This window comes from Cryptomeria japonica, chromosome 2 (assembly GCF_030272615.1).
Source record: "Cryptomeria japonica chromosome 2, Sugi_1.0, whole genome shotgun sequence".
Classification (NCBI taxonomy): domain Eukaryota; kingdom Viridiplantae; phylum Streptophyta; class Pinopsida; order Cupressales; family Cupressaceae; genus Cryptomeria; species Cryptomeria japonica.
In genome coordinates this window covers 325,851,018-325,872,461 of record NC_081406.1, presented here as the reverse complement: position 1 = coordinate 325,872,461, position 21,444 = coordinate 325,851,018, and the positions used below count along the sequence as shown (strand labels likewise).

Below are 21,444 nucleotides of genomic sequence, written 5' to 3'. Positions count from 1 at the left end.
CCTTCAAGCAAGAAACTTTGAATTTTTCTGTCCAAGAGACTTTACAAATTTTATATATTTCAAGCATTTGATTCATTAAGTTTCCAACTGTTAATGCATGATAGCTTCGGTAAGATAAATGATTGAATGAGAGATAAATAAAGTCTCTCATTCAATCACTTATCACATCGATAACTATGATAAAACCTTCAAGCAATTAATTCCTCTTTGATAGCCATTTTACATGTGCATATAAACAACCTATTGATAATCATACTATGTATTTTGTTTATGTTCATCAATCTAATAAATCTTGTATTTAGATGTATATCGATTAACATAAATAATGATAACTAAATGATTAATGAAAAACACCGATTAATATATATCGGGTGGCAATATAACAAAGGTCACCGATAGTTATCGGGTGTTAGTCTGCACCGATAGTTATCGGTTGTTAAGGCTAACACAACGATAACTATCGGCTGTTAGCATTAAGCGAACACTGATAGACATCGGTTGTAATACTCCTCCCACACCGATTGGCATTTACATTGAACATGCATTTGTTTAGTATAAACAAAGAGGCACGATCAAGTAATGTCTTGATCGGTCATGACCGATCAAGGCATTGCTTGACCGTGCCCCATTTGTTATATACTTATATTAAGTGGCATTCATGAGATAGGACATAGAAAATATAAAATGCTCCTCTCACCTGCCATACAAAAGAATATAATCAGATTTATCATATAAATAGACAATACATATATCAAGAAAATTTATAACTAGAATGTATCTTGCATATTGAATTGAGAATTGAACATCATTTACATGGTATTAGAGTTATAGTTAAATCGAACCTGAGGCTGTTCAATTTTGTGGAAAATTCAAACAAGCATATATTCAAACATCAAAATTCTTCTAATGGGTAGCGCCATCAGATTTAAAGATCCTATCAGATTTGTTGAAGCAATTAGACAACTCCTCGTCTAGGTCGGAACTTCTTTGAGCATGGTGATTTGGATATCCCGATTGCCTATTCTAATGCAATCTGGATATTAAGGGAGATCGACTTTACTCAGGGAATCAACTGCAGTTTGCACATTAAAGAGCCAAGTTCTTTGTGGAATCACCAGGGAGCAATTCTATGTGAATCGAACAAGGCAATAAGGAAGGTTGCAAGTCAAAGTTTGATGGCGGATATGTGTCTCTAACTGTCCATAAGATCACAGGAGTAACCAGTGCACTCTGGATGAACACTTGTTCGCAGTGCCTTGTTATCATCAGACAACAATGACTGTATGATCAATTGTCGGGTATTCCTACCATGAGACAAGATTATCTTGTCAAATTCCTTTTTGTACGAGGATGGGTTCGAACATGCCGCATGAAGAGGTCTATCACATTCATAGAGTAATGAAACATAAATTGATGGATGTTATCGCAAGCTGATTTTGCAGAGGCGATGACATAGTACGCACGCCCCGTGAACATAGTTACGGATACAGTTGCGCTACAAAGATAATAGAGTATGTAGCGTCAAAATGTGGGAGAGATGATCTTCCATGTTCCAAGCAGACACTGCAAAGTAATGCAAGGTGGAAGAGCAACAACCAGATCATAAATTTGATCTTCTAAACAAGCTCCTTGTCGTTGTAGCAAGTGGTCATGCTCCTAGTCGGTTGGAAAAGAAGGCAGGACATGTTATATTGGCAGTAATGAGTTTATTAGATTGCGGAGCTCAGGTTGGATCATTCTATTTAATAGATAATGCATTGACAACTCTAGATGTTATAAGGCGTATTGAAGATAATGCTATAATAAAAGTTGTAGGATTTTTGCTGGAGGAATGCAATGGAGGAAAACAGTTGATAAATACTCCAAACAAATATGAAGATGGAGAAACTTCTCTTTATCTTGTTTTCTCGGCAGGGTCACGCAAAAACGTTTCATTTGCTTTTGAGAAGAGAGCTGAAGTAGACGTTCAAGATGATCGGAAACAGACACCTCTGGACGATGCAATTACATGTAGACAAGATGCAGTCAGAAATGTCTTTATGAAACTAGAGCAAATGAACTGGTAGTTCCATCTATTGAACTAGGCATTAAGGTTTACCCTTAATGTCGTTTGGCACTAGCGCCACAACATTGGAAACTATACTCATATATTTGCCAGTCAGAGAGCGACATGAGAAGCAATGGTCTTACTATAGACAAAACCAATTCGATGCTCTCTTTCCATACGCATGCACATATTTGCAGAGAAGGGTCTTCACTTGAATGCATGGCTGGGAAGATTATTGAGGAAGATCAATGCCACAGTGATACTGCTGAGTGTCCTGTGCGTGGCATATGGGCTCAACATCTCACAGATCCTGGTTATGTCAGATGAACACAACAACTAAAAGTATGTGTATCAAAGAGCAACCATCAAATGAGATCTAAATCTTCAAGTGCAAAGCATCAGGAATGAACAATTGTTGGATTGCGAGGAAGACTAATAAACAAAGAGATAAGTAATCCATGTTTGATTAATGGTCATGAATTTCATATGTAGTTATCAATTCATGCAATTACATTATGCGTATTATTTGTGAATCAACATTGTCAGTAAGTGTCCTCACATGACAAGTTGCATTTGAATATCTTGTTTCAATTTCTTCAACATACTATGAGAAACTTGCCCCTTACATGTAGGACATCTTTAGAATCACAACAAAAGCAGTTAAAAGTGATGAAGAGCTTGTTGCTCTTTAGGCTATAGAGTTTTGAAGTACTATTTGTGATGAAGAATTCAGGAAGAATATGGAGGGGACTTTAGTGGAGATTCAAAGATTCTGCATTTCCATTCTATAAACAAGTATTTGCCTGCAGAAGTGCAACAGTCCATGAGGAAGCAATGTTGACCATAGGGGCCCTTGCTCATGCTATTGGTGGTGAATTTGCTAAGTACATGCCAGAGTTCTATAAGTCATGTTTTGCAGGTGATCTTTCGAGATAAAGAAAGGACAGACCAAGAAGCATAAGAGATTTCATTCAAGGGAGAAAGAACTCGATGCTTGCAATCATAGGACTGAGTTGATGGCGGTAAGTATTTATCGAAGAAGAAGAACCCATACAGTTTGTTCTTGTGATCTGGTTCTTCGAAGAGGAGGTTAGATGGTTGATATTAGATTAAGAGGGAGTCTAACATTCCATCAGAAGCAAGGAGGTCAGATGGTTGATATCAGATCCAGAGGGAGTCTAACATTTCATCAGAAGCAACGTTAGACAAGGAGGTTGGAAGGTTGATATCAGGTTCAGAGGGAGCCACACCATCATGAAGATATGCTTAATACACTCTTCTCTGTGAGATAGAAGTTTGAGGAGCAAGCCCTTGTTAATACACTCTTCTCTATGAGATACAAGTTTGAGGAGCAAGCCCTTGTTAATACACTCTTCTCCGTGAGGGAAAAGTTTGAGGTGGAGGCCCTTGTTCCACCCTCTAGGAGTAGCCATGGTGGATGTCATTTCATGACTATATTATTAACAAGGATTCCTCCCTAGCTAAGAGGGAGTGTTGATATTGAAGTGGCCACCCTTGTGAAGATACATATGGTGTCATTGAGGACCAACCCCTTGCAAAAGGGTGCCTCCCTCAAATATATAGAAGATGCAAACGCACTTTCTAATCCATTCAATTCATGTGAAGAGAAGTTTATATATTAGCTAGAGCAGATCGATCCTGTGAAGAAGGCCAATCAAATTTGTTCTTGTGAAATTTGCCTCAAGGAGTGAAGCAACATGTATTGGGCCCGTATCTTGCATTATTGCTAGACATACTTGATATATAAAGAAGACATTTTATGCTGGGTTTTTCTCCCTCGAGTAGGAGGGTTTTCCCTTGGAGATCAAACTGCAGATATTCTGACCAAACCTCTTTCCAGAGTAAAGGTTGATCACTTCAGAAAAGGTTTAGGTATGATAGAAGGGTAATATGCTTTGTAATTTGTATTTGCATATCAATAAGATGTTTAATGTGTAAACTTCTTTGTCATGAAAGGACATTTTGGATTTTATCCCCTGGGTTCATATCTAAGAGGTGACGATCTCTCTAAGATAATGAACTTTTGTATGTAGACATTGTAAGGTGATGATCTTATAATGTCCAAACCAGTTATCATGTTGGATCTCTGGTGTGTCATGGATGTACCATGATTGTGTTGTGGTAAAACATTTCTATAAAGTGTTTTGTGCACATACCACAACTTGGATAAGATGAGAATTTAAATCTTTCTCATATGATTATCCTTAAGTATTGCATGTTTAGGCAATACTGATATCACATGCTTAGGTGATATCCTATCATCACAAGATTGATGTGATGGACATTTGTATCACGTGATTAGGTGATACTTCATATCATGTGATTAGGTGATATGATTTTCTAAGATGAGAATTTAAATCTCTCTCGCATGATTATCCTTAAATACTGCGTGTTTAGGCAATAGTGATATCACATGCTTAAGTGATATCCTGTCAATCACAAGATTGATGTGATGGACTTCAGTATCACGTGTTTAGGTGATACTTCGTACCAAATGATTAGGTGGTATGATTTCCCATGAATGTCTAAAATGATTACTATCAACTGAATTTTGATGCTTGAATATATTGTCTACATTCATCTTACCTAGCTAAGAGGGAGTGTTAATGCATGATAGCTTCGGTAAGATAAATGATTGAATGAGAGATAAATGAAGTCTCTCATTCAATCACTTATCATATCGATAACTATGATAAAACCTTCAAGCAATTAATTCCTCTTTGATAGCCATTTTACCTGTGCATATAAACAACCTATTGATAATCATACTATGTATTTTGTTTATGTTCATCGATCTAATAAATCTTGTATTTAGATGTATATCGATTAACATAAATAATGATAACTAAATGATTAATGAAAAACACCAATTAATATATATCGGGTTGCATATAATATATCGGGATGCATATGATATCGGGTGGCAATATAACAAAGGTCACCGATAGTTATTGGGTGTTAGTCTGCACTGATAGTTATCGGTTGTTAAGGCTAACACAGCGATAACTATCGGCTGTTAGCATTAAGCGAACACTGATAGACATCGGTTGTAATACTCCTCCCACACCGATTGGCATTTACGTTGAACATGCATTTGTTTAGTATAAACAGAGAGGCACGATCAAGTAATGTCTTGATCGGTCATGACCGATCAAGGCATTACTTGACCGTGCCCCATTTGTTATATACTTATATTAAGTGGCATTCGTGAGATAGGATATAGAAAATATAAAATGCTCCTCTCACCTGCCATACAAAAGAATATAATCAGATTTATCATATAAATAGACAATTCATAGATCAAGAAAATTTATAACTAGAATGTATCTTGCATATTGAATTGAGAATTGAACATCATTTACACCAACAACTGGCTAGGGTAGATTAGTCTCACTGCTGAATCCAATAACCCTTAGGGTTTCCGTCTTAGGGTTGGCTCCTCAAGAAGCTCTCAAAATCTAATCAGAAGAAAAATTATCCAAGCATACCAAATGAGTTCCAAAAATTTTCTTTTATAATAAACCCCAGGAAGCCTCTAGAAAAACTTTTTGAATTCTCGCTCTTCTAATATTTCATTTAAATCTAGGAAAAAAAGTGAGCATTAATCTCCTTAAAAGTATTTCAGTTAAGTTTCTTTATAATACTTTATTAAAGTAATTAAATAATGTTACCCATAAAATGTACTTTGTCAGATAGCATTAAATAATTAAATTAAATCATTCCCGTCAACTGACTTAAGCCTATGAGAATTAAATAGGCTAATTAGTTGCTTTGAAACACTCCTCGGAAGGGGATATTACAAATATCCTCATTTCAGAAATTAAACTCAGATTAAAACGTTCAAAATTATTAATAAATTAAGACAGTAAAAAGGGATGCAGCTGTCCAGTAATTACCAGACAAAGGATATTAAAGTTGTTTGCTAATATAGTTAGAATATAAATAAGATAAAAGAACAAAAAGTAATCACAACACTTTTTTAACACTACAAGAGAAAAGTTAAAAGGCAGCCACTTGGTCTGAATAATATTATCAAATGAAATTAAGTTTAATCAAGAGATATTCAAGGTTGCTGGCCATTGGATAAATATTCTATTTAAGGGAGTTCAAGTAACTTGAAGAAGAATCAATTTTTGAAGACATATTATTTTATTATTTTCCTTGTAGAAAATAAACCAAGGTTCAACCAACCTGAGGATGAAACCCCTCTAGGCTTGAAATTAAAGGACAAAAATCTCTTAATTTTTATAGCCAAGTTAGTGGACGAAAATCCCCAACTTAGGCAAACTTCAGAAATATATGAAAGACATTTAAAAGAGAGAGATCACTGCAGATTGGAGGAGAATTACAGCAGAGGTAAAAGGATAAGCCTATATTTTTCGAGATACATTACAAGCTTTAAATCTGAATTATATGATAATTGTTAAAGCTACAATTCTAGGTTAAATTTATACGTATAATAAATTATGCAACTATTATTGTGAGTTAGAGTTCATTCTGCATAAAGAAAACAGAGAAAATTTAGAAGGGGACTTTACAATTGGTATCAGAGCAGTGTTGAATTTAGTGATCAGATTTGCAAGAATGAACAGAAAAATGATAATACACAGTAACAGAAAACAACACACACAACTAGAAGTGTACACAACACAAGTCTACCCTGGGAAAACCTCCCTCTTGGAGGAAAAACCCAGCATTAAGTGTCCCTGATTTGATTTATGTAAATCCAGTAACAATTACAGTATTATCCTGCCTTAGGGCATAAATATAAAGACTTAGCTGATAAGGAATGGTGAACTTGTTGTCTGAATCAGAACTCGGCAGGTATATGATGATGCTCCAGTCTGAACCAGATTTGCAATCCCTTCACCAATAGTTGCAGACCTTCTAAGATATTCGCTGACCTTTAATGGTGATGCATTGACCTTCCAAGGTGGTTCGCTGACCTTCAGAGGTGGTTCGCTTGCCTTCAATGAAGATTCGCTAACCTCCAGAATGAGTGGGCAGATCTTGCAGAGCTAACTTCACATTGATGATAATGAAAACTGAGTGATAAATTCATACAAATGAATCTCTATTTATATGTGGCATGGAGACCAATTCAAGTCAGCTTTACCTTAAGTTTTGTGCAGAGACTTAATTACAATTATAGGGCTTACACGTTACCTTATGTCTTGCCCTATTTTGGCGTCCTAATAATGATTAAGTTATATTGCAAGGGGAGCGCACCTATTTAGGGCCACACATTACATGAAGGGGTGTGTCCCTACGTTTGGTGAGCTTAATGCATTTGGGCCCAGCCCTAAGGCAACATCTGAATCCATTTGTTTTCCTAACCTAGTTACAAAATCAACAAGCAGCAGTCCCGCCAATGTATGGGTCTAAATTTCAGTTGATGCAATAGAGCAAAAGAGATTAGAGGGCCTTAGAGAGAGAAAAGAAAAGATTAGAGGCAACATTACAAGAGGCTAGCAACCAAATTAGAGGTAGAGGAAAGAATAAGATGGCGGATTGAGAGGAAGAACAAGAGAATGGTTGGAAGACTTATATGGGAAGACAAGAACAAATAACACAATTGCTCTTTCAAATGCTTCAAAATATAAATAATATAACTAGTTTCCTTAGGCCAGCACAAACTAATGACAGAGAAGGTAGTTATTCAAAGCATTCAGGGTTAGAACATAACAATAGAAATTCACTTGGATCACCACCCAAAATCACAGAACCCATATTCTTACATAGAGTTGAGCAGCCAGAAGAAGAGGAAGAGACAAACATGGCAGAAAATGACTTTGATGAGTGCATAGACGCATATTCAAGACTTGATCCAAATATGATGAGACAGATACCATTTATACAATTTCATAATGCAAGATCAAAGAATATTTCAGGAGGAGATAAAAGACAACCCAACAAATATCTACAACAAAGGTTAAGTAAGTTGACTCTCCTCACTTTTCATGCTTCAGGGAAGGTTACTACATGAGTATGGGTCCAAAACTTAGATACCTATCTTTTTAAGCCCCATGACAGAATCTGAAGTTGTCAAGTTTTCCATTCTTCACTTGGATGCTACAACATATGAGTGGTAGAATCATGGGCTAATTACACAAGGGCATCATCAAATTATGACATATGCTCACCCAAAGGCTTAGACATATTTAATAGGAAAGACATGGAGATGCACTTTTGGGGAGTTGACATGTTTAAGGCAATGGGGTACAGTAGAAGATTATGTAGCAAACTTTAAAAATATTTCAGTCATGGTGCTAGATATTATGGAGAGGAGACTCATGTTTATGTTCTATTGAAGGGCTTTTGGAGTCACTTCAGGGTTTGGTTTAGCTTTTTGAGGTATCATCTCTATAGGATGCTATTGGAAGGGCCTTGGAATTGGAAGACTCAACGACCAAGAACAAATTCCACCCCAAGAGTGCACCAACAGAGAAAACATGAAAAACCCTTCCAAAAAGATACCCCTCAACCAATAACATTGCCTCTGAAACTAAATAAGGGTGAAGAAACTAAGAATAAGTTTCGGAAAAAGTTGTGCTCTTCTTGTAGAGAGCCATGGGGTTCAGGCTATAAATACTTGGGGAAGGCACAAATACACTATGCAGAGATTCATCATAAGGTGTGATTAGAGACCAAAGGAATTGAACCTAAGGTTATGACTTATGACATGGAGTACAAAAGCAAAGAAGAGGAGATTTTGGTAGGCACTCCTGCTAATTTTTTCGGAGCTCCCAAGGACCATGCTTTGAGAGTTTAGGGAGTTTGGCAGGGTCACAAGGTGACAATGTTGATTGATATAATCAAATGAAATAAGTTTTAATCAAGAAAGATTCAATGAGTGGTGATTCTTGCATAAATAATCTATTTAAGGGAGTCTTAAGTAAGGAGAGGAAGAATCAATTTGTGAGGACGTTATTTTATTATTTACCTTGTGGAATATGAAACAAACTTCAACTGAGGATGAAACCCCTCTAGGCCTGAAATTAAAGGACAAAAACCCCTTAATTTTTATAACTAAGTTAGTGGACAAAAAACCCCAACTTAGGCAAACTTTAGAAATATTTGAAAAACATTTAAACGAGAGAGATCAGTACAGATTTGTAGAAGAATTACAACAGGGATAAAAGTATAAGTTGAGATCAGTACAGATTTGTAGGAGAACTACAACAGTGATAAAAATATAAGTTCTATACTTTTTGGTATCATTACAAGCTTTAAATCTGAATTATATAATAATCATTAAAGCTACAAATTCTAGGTTAAATGTATACATATAATTAATTATGTAACTATTATTATGAGTTGGGGTTCATTATGCTTAAAGAAAATAAGGAAAATTTAGAAGGGGACATTACATCAAGTTGCCTCTTAGGCTTGACACAAGATGTTGACTGAAATGAGGGACAGTTAAAAGACTGCTCAAGGGGCTACAAATGTCAATTTTTCAAGCCAACTTTGTACGACGAAACCTCTAGAACACTCCACTGGAAAGTTGACAGGATCAATAGGAAGTAAATACAAAATACAAAACAAAGAAAGAACAATAAATCTGCAGTAAAGTTTTTTTTAATTGCCAGAAGTAGAAATATACCCACAGGGTACCCAATTAAGCATGGTCATGCCTTGGGCATCCGTACTGTGCTCTTGACCTTGCTGAATTCCTCTTGTTGAGTGTGAGCCAGATGCCATTGTGATTATGTAATATGTATTGTTTACCATATCAATAAGAACAAAAATAGTGATTAAAAGAATATAGCAATTTAAAGTTGAACTTGAATTCTTTTTAAAATCATGTAAAATTCAAATGCTTTTTAAAATTTAATTGTCATAACTAAATGGTGATTGAATTAATGAATTCGATAAAAATATGATAATATCATCTCTTGACCTTGAAACATAAACCTTGTATTAAAAAAAATAGAAAAATTTGATTCAAATAGCATAAATCATTTAAATTTTAATCAATCCACAAATTTAGACAAATTGAATCAATTCAATTTAATCATTTATGCAAAAAATAGAAATCATTTACAAATTTAAATGCTTAGAAAAAAAGAAAAAAATTGGAATTAAACTGTTGCAAATTAGAAAATCCTTATAAAAGAGCCTAATTTTTTTTCCCAACATGCTTTTAAATTTGTGTTTGCTGCTGTTGTGTGTAATGAAGGGCTGAATACAGGGTTTTATAGCCTCGCAATAGTGTAAATAGCGCTTTTTACCTGTGGTTTACTTGTGTCGTCATGTTTGTACTCAGAAATTTGCTGAGTTTTCAACGGGTTTGTAAGCTATGCCCAAAATAACCTTTTTTTTTGAGGGGGGAGGGGAGTATCATCCCACTTTTAACAGTATTTTATTCCATGGATTGTGGATAGATGAGTTACCTCATGTTTGTGATGGTTAATGTTGTAGTGTGGTAAATTGTATCTCTATTTTCAAGTGAATTTATCTTTCTTAGTGTGAAGTTAAATGTAATGTGCCACACTCTACACAATTTGATTTAGATCTGTAGTCTAATGTTGAGTGTCAACAATTATAAGAAAGGGTTGTATATTCAAGGAAAGAGGGTTGTTATTTCCTTGAAGCACCTATGCCTTGACAGATGGTTCCATGATGCATCTGTGAACCAACAATTATTTGGATTTTGGATGTTCAATTGCTATACATTAGTGTGATGCAAACATGCATTTAAGTTAAATAGATAATATTATTGTTAATGGTTATCTACTGTAATATTCTGTAAATACTTAGTTAGCTGTTAGCTAGAATAGATTGTTTCTATTCTTCATGATCGTTTCCCAAGGAAACATCGTCTTTCTTCTTGTATATAGATCTATTGATCTCTGTTAATATTAAGCAAATATTTTACCAATTACTTCGTAATAATGCAAACATGCATTTAAGTTAAATAGATAATATTATTAGAATGCCTTGCAAAAAAAGTTTACATTTGAAATTATTTTTTAAAAATAACAAACATTTATTAAATCTTACCTACATACTAAACTTCAATGATCTGGAGAACTTATATTTCACTAAATTAATAATGAGTTCTCTGGAAACTGGTGCTAAACACTAGGAAATTTGAAGGGAGAAGTGAAACACAAATTTTGTACTTTTTCTTGTGCAGCACAATGGATGCTTATTTTGTGCAATGCCTTATGCGTTTATATACATTCTTCATCCAAAATGTCAAATAAGCATGAATCATGTGTAGTTGATGATTTTCATTATTGTAGTTATTAACTAAAAAGCCTCTTAATTTGTGATTGAACATTTCCAGTGTTCTATTACAAATGTTGTGGATCAATTTCAGTTTGTAACGAAAGCTCCTTAAGTTAAGTTGTTTATGTACAGGCAGATGCTTTGACAATTATTACAGAAAAGGACTGGGAGGTTTTCTGTCAAGAATGGGATGTACCTGCAAGTAAAGGCATTAGTTTTCTAGTTGAATTTCAAACTTCTGAAGCAAATGGTATTTCTGGAAGCTGCAAGGAAGTACCAATAACAGAGGATGAATTAAATGTTGATGATCAGGAGTGTAAGATGAGTAAAATACATACTTTAAGAACACAACCAGAGGTGAGTTTTTCTTGCATTTAATTAAGGTAATTAGTTTATTTTAATTTTTTTTATAGACTACAGAACTTGGACACGGTTTCATGGCATTTTGGGAGCTGTTGAAGGACAGTCTGATTTGGATGTGTATCACCTTGATTGTGATTACTTTGGTGTTTGACCAGATCTGTAAAGAGTGCATAGAGGACAGAGAAAGCTGTGAATTTATGCGTAAATTGGAATATAGAAATGAGGAGATTCGCATACATCTTTTTCGAGGTAAAGAACCTCCTAGGTCCATTCTAACTAACTCTGGATCTTTACCTGATGTTGAACGTCGCACTTCGAGGAGGTCTCGGAAGACATCGACAAATGGTAGCTCAATAAACTTGAAAGTTTCTGGATGCACAACTGTGTATCAATTGAAGATGATGGTCTGGGAATCCCTTGGAGTAAGTAATATTTCACTGTTTTTCTTCTTGTAACACTGTAAAATCAAAATATAAGCCATGAATGTTGAAAGTCATGCATTGAAAATATGTCTTTGGCAAAATTTACAGCACATAAAGATGGTTTTTATAATATGGAATTAAACGAATTTTTTTAGGAAACATTTATGTATAAATCCTAGTATTACAGAGTCACAGTAAGACTTAACATAATTATATTCTTGTTCATAAATTATCAAGGTTGGTCATTGGTACTGCAAAGTAAATTATTGTAATTCTGGAATTAATGGAACATGATCTGGTTGGCTGTTGCATAAATGCAGCTGCACTTCTATTAGTTAAATCTTAAGTCAAGTTTTAGTCAATGTTGTATCAACTTTAAGGCTCAGTTGAGGTTATTCACAGACCACTGGCTGAAATGATTGTCAAATGCAAGGCCTGGTTGATGGAAACTTCTCTGCAAAATTTGGTGTTGACAAACCAAATTCTGAAGCAAGGTATTCAGGAGAGAGTGACATACAGAATGAGGATAACAATGTACACTAGTGCAGAATGTGCATGGAAACTTGTGCATTTTCTCTAGAAGTTTGCAGCCTATTTACATGGTCACCGACCAAGGAAGTTGAAATTTGATATGACCATCATTTCTACCTGAACATATGTAAACAGTAGTTCTACATTATAATGTTTTATATAGGGCAATGCATGGTAATATGAGAAACACAATTTGAATTTACAATTAAAAAATAGGATTGTTAAGTTTTTTGTGCATAAGCAGGCTGATATTAATACTGCTCCTAGAAATAGATCATTGCGCCTTTTGCAAAGAAAATTCATGATCGTTACAAGAGTGAAAAAAAACATTATATATTGAATTTGAAAACGAGCAAAAAATAAATACTGTTGAATTCTTAGCCTGATGTGTCCGAGACTACTACTACTTATTTGGACAATATTGTTTTTAATGAATAGATTTGTCAGTTATTCCTTATAATGCCATTTTATCTATTGATGTGAGAAATAAATAATGCCTCAGCTTTTAGTTTTGAGTACCACTCTTCATTGCTTTGTATTGTGAGGTTAAAAGTTTTGGCCTTCCTTTTAAAACACCTTCAAGATGTTGAAGGTTTGGTCTGTAAATGACTGTCAAGATGCAAAGGTTTTTTGGTTAACCACTTACTCTTTTACAACCCCTTTGCTACCATTGTAGCCATGCCACTTGATTTCTCTATTTCTTCATATGGGTATTCTTTTATATATATATATTTGAATACTAAACTTAGATATTAATTTTTTTTTTGATTTGTAAAGATTTCTTTTATATTTATATTAAAACTATAGAAAATATACATTCAACTTCAGATTCACAGTATCTGCACCCAAGCTTGACTAAAACAGTAATACCACTAACCAGTATAAACCAAAATGACTGTCCACCAAACTAGTCATCCTTCTAGTTTCCTTCTTTGTGAACAATAGTAAGGCCTACCTCAAGCAAGATAAAGAATCTTTCCTTGGGAATTTCCGGAATCATGTTGACCTGCAAAAGAATGCTCATAAGGGTGAGTTCACATTTAAAGTCAGTAAGGTATGTCCTTTTTCCTTGGAAAATCTCCTCGTTTCTCTTCTTCCGGATAAACCATAAAATTACATAAGCAAGCACAAGAAATCCCAAACCAAGTAAAACCATCTTTAATGTCCCATCCTAGCTTGTCACCAATAAAAGATAATTAATGCAAAAAAGAAAACTGACAATTAAAAAAAAATGTTCAAAAGTCTCAATTTGATTACCGAAGGAATACATTTTAAAAGGGATACCTAGAGAAACTAACTCAACAGTCACAGCAATCTTCTTCGAAATAAGAAGCCATCTAAAACAAGATTTCTTTGGTTCAACAATGGAAAATTAGTTATGTCTCAATGCACATGCCCATTTAGAATTAGACCAATCTAGATTCCAACCCTTGTTCAAACAAACGTCTATTTCTCTCATATCAGTAAGCATTGCATATATCTTTTTAGCAGAGATTTCATCAAAGATAGTACCACCATTTGACCTGAAGTTCATCAAACTTTCAGCGTTCAATAATAGAGAAATGGGGAAGTTCACATATAGAGCTCTTTTCAAAAGAGAAATGGTTCTTTTTGGGTTGCAGGGGTTTTCAATTTTTTTTTCAATCTTGGAAGTTTGGAGTCCCTTTTGAGTCCCCAATATTTGGCAAAATGCCCCTGGGTAAGAGCCAAGGGTTTATTATTTCATTCAAGGTTCCACCAAACTGATCTAAAAGCTGTGAGTTTGACACTGCCCTAAGCCCTCCAAATGCTATTAAATACATCTGATCTAAAGATGTAACCCTAACCCTGACCCTAATTTGTTGCAATTGTTGTTTTAGGAGAAATTCTAGAGCAAATTAGGAAGGGGACATTACAAAGACCATTATTGCTCGGAGATTTTCCATCACAAAAGGAATTAATGGTATTAATGACCTCATCCTTCGTGATTATCTCTATTGAGATCCAAAGCATCATTCTTCTTGACCAACTTGGGAATGACCCTATTACAGAGTTTCCTTGCTTTTTTGTTGTGATTATCATCCTCCATAGCAAAAAGGTTTTGATAAAAAGAATGAAAGTCCTCCTTCATGAAGGCTCTATTATTGAAAATAATACTGTCAACTTCTATAGGGCCAAGTCTTTCTCAATTCTATTTAGTTTTGATAAGATTAAAAAATACTTGGAACCTCTATCTCCTTCCTTAATTCAATTCACTTTTTGATCTAATTTTGGCCCTTTGACTTTTGTAGTTCTGCAGTCTCCTGAGAAGATTCTTAGTCCTAACCATCTTAACAAGAGCTCTTTGATCATTTTGTTCTGTTGCAGCTCTACTTCCAGAGATAAAATCTTCTCTTCAAGAGTGTTCTCAATTCTCTTTGTCTAAAACCTTTTATTTCCTACCATCTTAAAGATATTTCTCCACAAAGAGACCAAGTGATCCCATCTTTTGATGGCAAACTTCCCTTATAACCATTCTTTACAAGAACAGTTTCTTTTCTGATTCCATGAAGAGAAGCTTGATCTTTAAGGAGGAAGATATTGAGTTTAAACGTGTGCTTTCTAGAACCTTCACTGATTTGATTATTCTGATCAACCATAATAGAAGTCTCAATAGGAGAATGATCTGACATGATAGAGATAAACTATGTTTTAAAAATGCCATGTTGAAATGACCCCAAGATTGACTGATTTTCTCTTTCACTTCTGGGTGTCCTTTCTTGCACTCTTAACCATTTGTTTGAGTGTGGTGTTACATTGTCATTGCCATCTTAAAAGTGCACCCCAAGTTTGACGCTTAATCTTACCCTCTATATAGAGTCTTAGTCACTTTGAAGAAGCATGCCAAAATTTTCAAATCACCTTGCCCTCTTTTAACCTAGGTGACCGTTTGAGTCAATTTGCTGGCTTGATCTGTCTTGTCCTTTGCCATTTTCATTAGTTTATACTCTTGTCGTGATCACATTTTTCCCTATGAAATTATTAGTTGATAGGACCAAAGACAAGATAATATTTTTAAAATGATTGGGAAGAAAACAATTGACTTGAACTTGATTTTTGAAATGGAGTTTCATAGGGATATGAACATTTGACACTTTCTAGGGACTATGGCACAAACTTGGACCATAGGAGAATGCCATTTTTTTGGAAAAACTTGCAACCAATGTCTTTCTTGCAGGCAATACACTAATGCCTACCAACTAACATGTAACTTAAATGAAATGATAAAAAAAACACATACTTTGAAAGGGAAAAGAAAATCATGATGACTTGGTGAACATTAGAAATGAGACTATCTACCTACCTATAGACAGAAAGGAGATTCATTGGCTAGACAAAAGTTATAATGGGTCGGGAAAGGTAAACAAACCCTCTATATGTGTGGTTCTAATTAGTGTTACTTGCTGCAGACCTGCCTTGGATTTGGCAAGTTGATTTTTGACCTAGACTTGGACTTGGTGCCCAAACTTGGCAAATTGAAAAACCCAAGTAATTTAGAGATTTTTAAATATTTCAAACTTGTTTCATGCACCCTTCAATAAATAATCCTTAAAAGACATAATAACCTCATCAAATATAATCTTCTTTGATTGTGTTCATCATTCACATAAGTATAAATATTATACACAAATTTTAGTTGAAGGAAATAACACATTTAGATATATAAATATTGTCAAATGTATACAAAACTCATGGAAAATGAAATCCATGGCATCAAAAGTTCCAAATGAATATCAAAACAAAAGCTAGAAGTCTATGGCTTAGAGGAGCCTACATCACTTGGCCCTCTTGCGTGGGCATCTAAGATAGGTTCTGGATGATGATGCAACCCTGATATTTGCTTGTGTCTCAGTGACACCCACACCAACATCCAAGGTGTTTTCTTGTGCTTTATCCTCCTCTACCATGGTTAGTGTTTCTACCTCATATCCACTCGGTCAATCCAATCAAGGTCCTCATCACGAAAGATGGGATCCTACTCCTCTATGATCCAATCTGATTGTGGATCAATCTCCTCTAGTGTGATTGGTGATAAGTCACAACCCAAAATCTGTCTGAGGTGAAGGTGAAGGTTATAATGAACATAAATTAGATCATTTAATCTCTACATTGATAATCTATTGTGTTTCTTAGAGTGTATGTGCTCAATAATATTCCAATTGCACTCTCAACTTGAAGCGTTGCATGTTTGGCTCAATGATTGAATTGTAACCCTCTCAAGATTTGGTGCCTTAGTACCAAATCTTTACCACTATGCATTTGAGATGAGAAAAAGAAAAGCGTCAATCTCATTGTCCAACTTTAAGTTTCAATACTCTTAATAAATTTTTACCTGGCTGCAATGTCAACAGAGTTGCCTTGCATTTGTTTTGTGCAAAGAGATCTCCTTGTGCAAGTCTAAAGATCTCAATCTTGGCAAATATACGTGGTACAACACTAGAATCAGGCATCATCCGGTTTAAGGCCCACTCAAAACCTTCTCATTCACCTTGAAATCAAGGGGGAATTGGAATGCTAGATTGATGAAATAAATAGTTGCATGTAGGGGCTTGTTATTCTAGGAGGAGCCAACTCCTTGCCTGTGAATTACCTCATTAGGCTGAGGATCCACGTGTGGTTGTACATGAATTTACAAATATTCTTTGCTATCTCCACACATGTTTTGATCCATGGAATCTTGCCAAGATCTTTTAGTATGAGGTCAAGGCAATGAGCAGTACAAGGAATCTGAAATAATGATGGATGTCAATCCATGAGTAGGCTACATGCAACGACATAATTTGCTGCATTATCTGCAATCTACTTGCTCCACATTCTCCTTATCCATCTCATTCAAGACTCCTTTAAAAGCTTCTCAAAGGAAATGTTGATTCGTCTCATCCATCTCATATTTTGGATATCTTAGCTCTCTATCGTCTTGATGATGGATTACAAAGTGTGATCATAAAAAAGTTGCACACAATCTAATCTGGAAGCAGCATCTAACAAGTTATGGTTTGTGGAAATCTTATATCGTTAATTCTCAAAGGAATTCAACATTTTTGGTCTCTTCATCAGAAGATTTAATGCCACTTGAGAAATAAACAAAATTTATAATTCAATAAAGCATAAATTAAAAATCTTAATTACTAAATCAATGCATTTCAGGATGTACACTCACTTGAGGAAAGAACAAGAAAATTTAGCAATGTTATATTTCTCCCATTTGTCTAGTTATTGGTCATGATGGTGTAGCCCTTCCTCCTCCATATCTCTCACTGCTCCTCTATTGTGGCTTTCACATCAGCCACCTTTTGTGACAAAATGGGGCCCTTGATCTCCTCATCATTAGGGGCTTTGAACCTTGCCTCACAAACAGTAATGGAATCAACCATGTTTTTCCATTAAGGAGACCTCACCTAACACAAATAATTTAAATAAAATACGTATTGTAATACGAAGAGTTTAAATTTGAATTCTTCATACTTTCAAATATAAAAACTCATGAGATAAATAATCAACTTATATATTTAAATTAAAAAAACGAATTGCCTAGCTTCATAGAATGGAATTGTGCAATGGAACCGAAGTCTCCAATTGCACTTTTAGTTGCGTCATGTTTATCTTTGTTCCAACTCATGCTTGTAATTGATGAGTGAGAAACTAGAGTTGTGTGTGGCAAAACATATGAATCTATCCTAGATGTACGAACTCTAGGCCTAGTGATAAGACTGGTATTGCCACTACCACTGCCACTAGCACCACCAACACTCGAAGATGGAAGAAATGTAGGATTGGAAACAAAAGATTCTCCAATTCCATCAATGACTACCATCTCCTCTCTTTGCCTCTTTTTTAGTTATTTTGCTGCTCAAAGGTTTCGAATTGAACTTGCACTTCACTCATAACCTTACCAAGCACTTTTGGGCATGGATTAGCATCTCGTCATTTTAATCTGTTAATGCCTCAAACAGGTATTTGTTTTGCAATGGAAACAAGTTACCTCTACTTTCTTTTGCCTAGGCATACCATGTTTCCAATAAGGGTCCCTTCTAATTGGGATTTAGAACACTGTGAATTGTAATAAAGACAATTTATAATTCTAAAGAGTCCTGCAATTACATATAAATAGAAAAAAATTAACATTTATGATTTATCTTTAAACTAATATAAAAAATCTAGTGTTTGTAGTTAGAAAACTATTTTTTTAAAAATAAAAATACCTAGGGTTTGTTCAGCAAAAAAATTTAACACACCTAGAGTTTGTTCTTTGGTCTACTAAAAAAACAAAATAAAAAAGATAAAAATAAATGTAATAGATAAATGGAATTTTTGTTAAAAAAAGAACCTTTAAAATACAAACTTACCTCTAAAATCTTGAAATCGATTGTGGGCTCTTTCCAATCCTTTGTAGAATCCTTAAGATGCTCCAAAAGTATCTACAAACCTGCCTAAATGTGATTCAATCATCCATTTTTGCTCAATCTCCTTGCTGGTTTCCTTAAATGCAATCTAATTTTGGCTCAAAACTCTCTTTTGTCCTCCTCCTTTGGCTTGAAAATGAAATGAAGTTGCTTTTAGAGTATAGGAGGCTAATATAAGAGACAATTTTTTTAATTAATTGCTTTAATTTGTCTTGTTTTGTTTGTTTGTTAGAATGCAACATACAATTTTTGAAGAACAAAAGAAGATTATTCTGTGGAAACATAAGGAATATCAGAACTCAAACTGGTTTTAAGAGATTAAGAGAATATTTTTAAACGTTCTGGACTTATTGCCACTGTTTCTGAGCTGTTTTCAAGGTAAATTTCTTGACAGTGGATGGTGGGAGGACATTTTTAAGGTGTCCCCATGCTCTTCAAACGTCACTGAATGGGAACACACCGAAAAGGGCAGGGGAGGTGTCCCCAGGAAGCATAACAGAAACTTCATAGAAACCTAAGGTTTTCACAGATTAAGCATCATGCAGGTGACACAAAGTTTCACCATTCAACCACTAGCATCACAAAGTATGAAAGAGTATAAACATGATATGCAAAGAAAATGATTTGTATGATGCGATTAAATCTAGATTTTGAAAGAGAGAAAGATTACCATATTCATTTTCTGTTCTATTTGCAGTAGATTTAGTTTATCGTCTATCTTGGAAAATGTAGATTTCTGCTAATTTCGGTAGCAGCAGTGTCACTGATGATTAGTTTCACACTTTGGCTGTGTGGGTTTTGACTAACAGTAATACTAGTAGTTGCAATACTAAAATAGAAAGCTAACACTTAACAAATTTTTTTAAAATTAATGCTAGAAATGAACCCAGAAAATAACAAGGGGTGACCTGAATCAGTATATGGGAAGCTATATGGTACAAAGTAATTTTGTGAAAGTAAAGCTAGATGTTAATATTGGGGAAGGAGACCTGAAGGAGAACAAGCCTCTTAATTGTATTGGAGTAAAGAATAGAAGGTGAACTAGCATCTGGGCCAATGTAGAGATTGACGTTGTTCCCACCCTAAAAAGATAATATTTAAGTAATTGAAAAATTGTGTGAGAAGGTTTTGCTGTTTGGGATCATTGTTGACATACTTGCTGAGTACTCACTAGAAAAAAAAAGATATAAATATAAGAGAATGTTTTGCTCTTTGGGATCATTGATAACATACTTGCTGAGTACTCACTAGAAAAAAAATGCTGCCAATTAACTCACACAGTAGCCTGCCACCCATAGTAAATTAGTCTCAAAGAATATGATTTTAACTTGCTGTTTGCATTTGTTGATTCTGATAGTAGACTTGTTGGGACATGTGTTGGACATGAAAATGTGGGTTAGACTTGAAAAATAATTTTTTTCCTCTATTAAAGGCCACATGCCCTTAGCAATTCCCCATAGAATTTGGAGCTTTGCTCAATCAAATTGGAGTAGCAATTCCCCATAGAATTTGGAGCTTTGCTCGATCAAAGTGGAGTTTGTTTGAGGCCATTCACAATACTATCTTTGGCTTCACACAAGGAAGGTGGATGACACATCTGCATAAGAACCTATAGATTTGTTTGCAATTGATCCCTGCAGACCTTGGACTGCAGGATGAGGACAACTGAATGTTTATGGAAGACGAGATTGCTGATTTTGAGAGGCAAGCTATGGAGATTGTAGGTGCAGCAGAAGTATGAAAGATTAATTTGGATGATAATATTGAAGATGAGGTAGATGAGTGACTACTATCTAGTACTAGGATGAAGCAGCAGCCTTCTAGGCTAAAGGAGGAGCCACAATTGATCGTAAGGAGTAGACCCTCTTCCCAATTTTTCACTACAATGAGGAAAGGGAAATTGTGATTATTGGATATGCAATTTATGATGATGATTTTGAATGACAATCATCATAAATATATGATAGTTATCAGTAAGCTGTTGTGGTTGAATGACGATGAGATATTGTATGCTATTTGTATTCAAATCTAATAGAAAATAGTTGCCAATGTTTTACTGACTCATTTTGTAACTGTATTTTGCGTCAAATTTATATTTTTTCAGAAAAAAAAGCTTTAAAGGTGCTGAGTTGAAACTTTTTGGTCTGCCAGGTCTGAGTATGCAAACTGTAGAGATTCATTTGATTTGTTTTTGTAACTGTTTTTTGAATAAAATTTATGCTTTTTCAAGAAAATTAAATATTTTTAAAGGTGCCGAGTTGAATTTTTTTGTTCTGCTGAGTCTGATTATGCAAACTCTGTTTGGGATGATAAAATATTTAATATTTGTACAAGACTGATACCATTGTACTGCAAGTGCAAACTAGTATTAGTTACAGTTTTAGTTCTACGGAAGGGAAAT

At 34.8% G+C, this 21,444-nt stretch overlaps 1 protein-coding gene across 3 annotated transcripts in view; it reads left to right on the top strand.

The window, feature by feature from the left end:
* LOC131027199 (ubiquitin carboxyl-terminal hydrolase 26) overlaps positions 1 to 21,444 on the top strand; it is a 56,740-nt gene that overhangs the window by 31,868 nt on the left and 3,428 nt on the right. For all 3 annotated transcript variants that reach the window (XM_057957189.2, XM_057957190.2, XM_057957191.2), the window contains 2 exons: positions 11,438 to 11,662; positions 11,824 to 12,090. In XM_057957189.2, the coding sequence (XP_057813172.2) occupies positions 11,438 to 11,662; positions 11,824 to 12,090 (492 nt within the window). The remainder of the gene's footprint in view (positions 1 to 11,437; positions 11,663 to 11,823; positions 12,091 to 21,444) is intronic.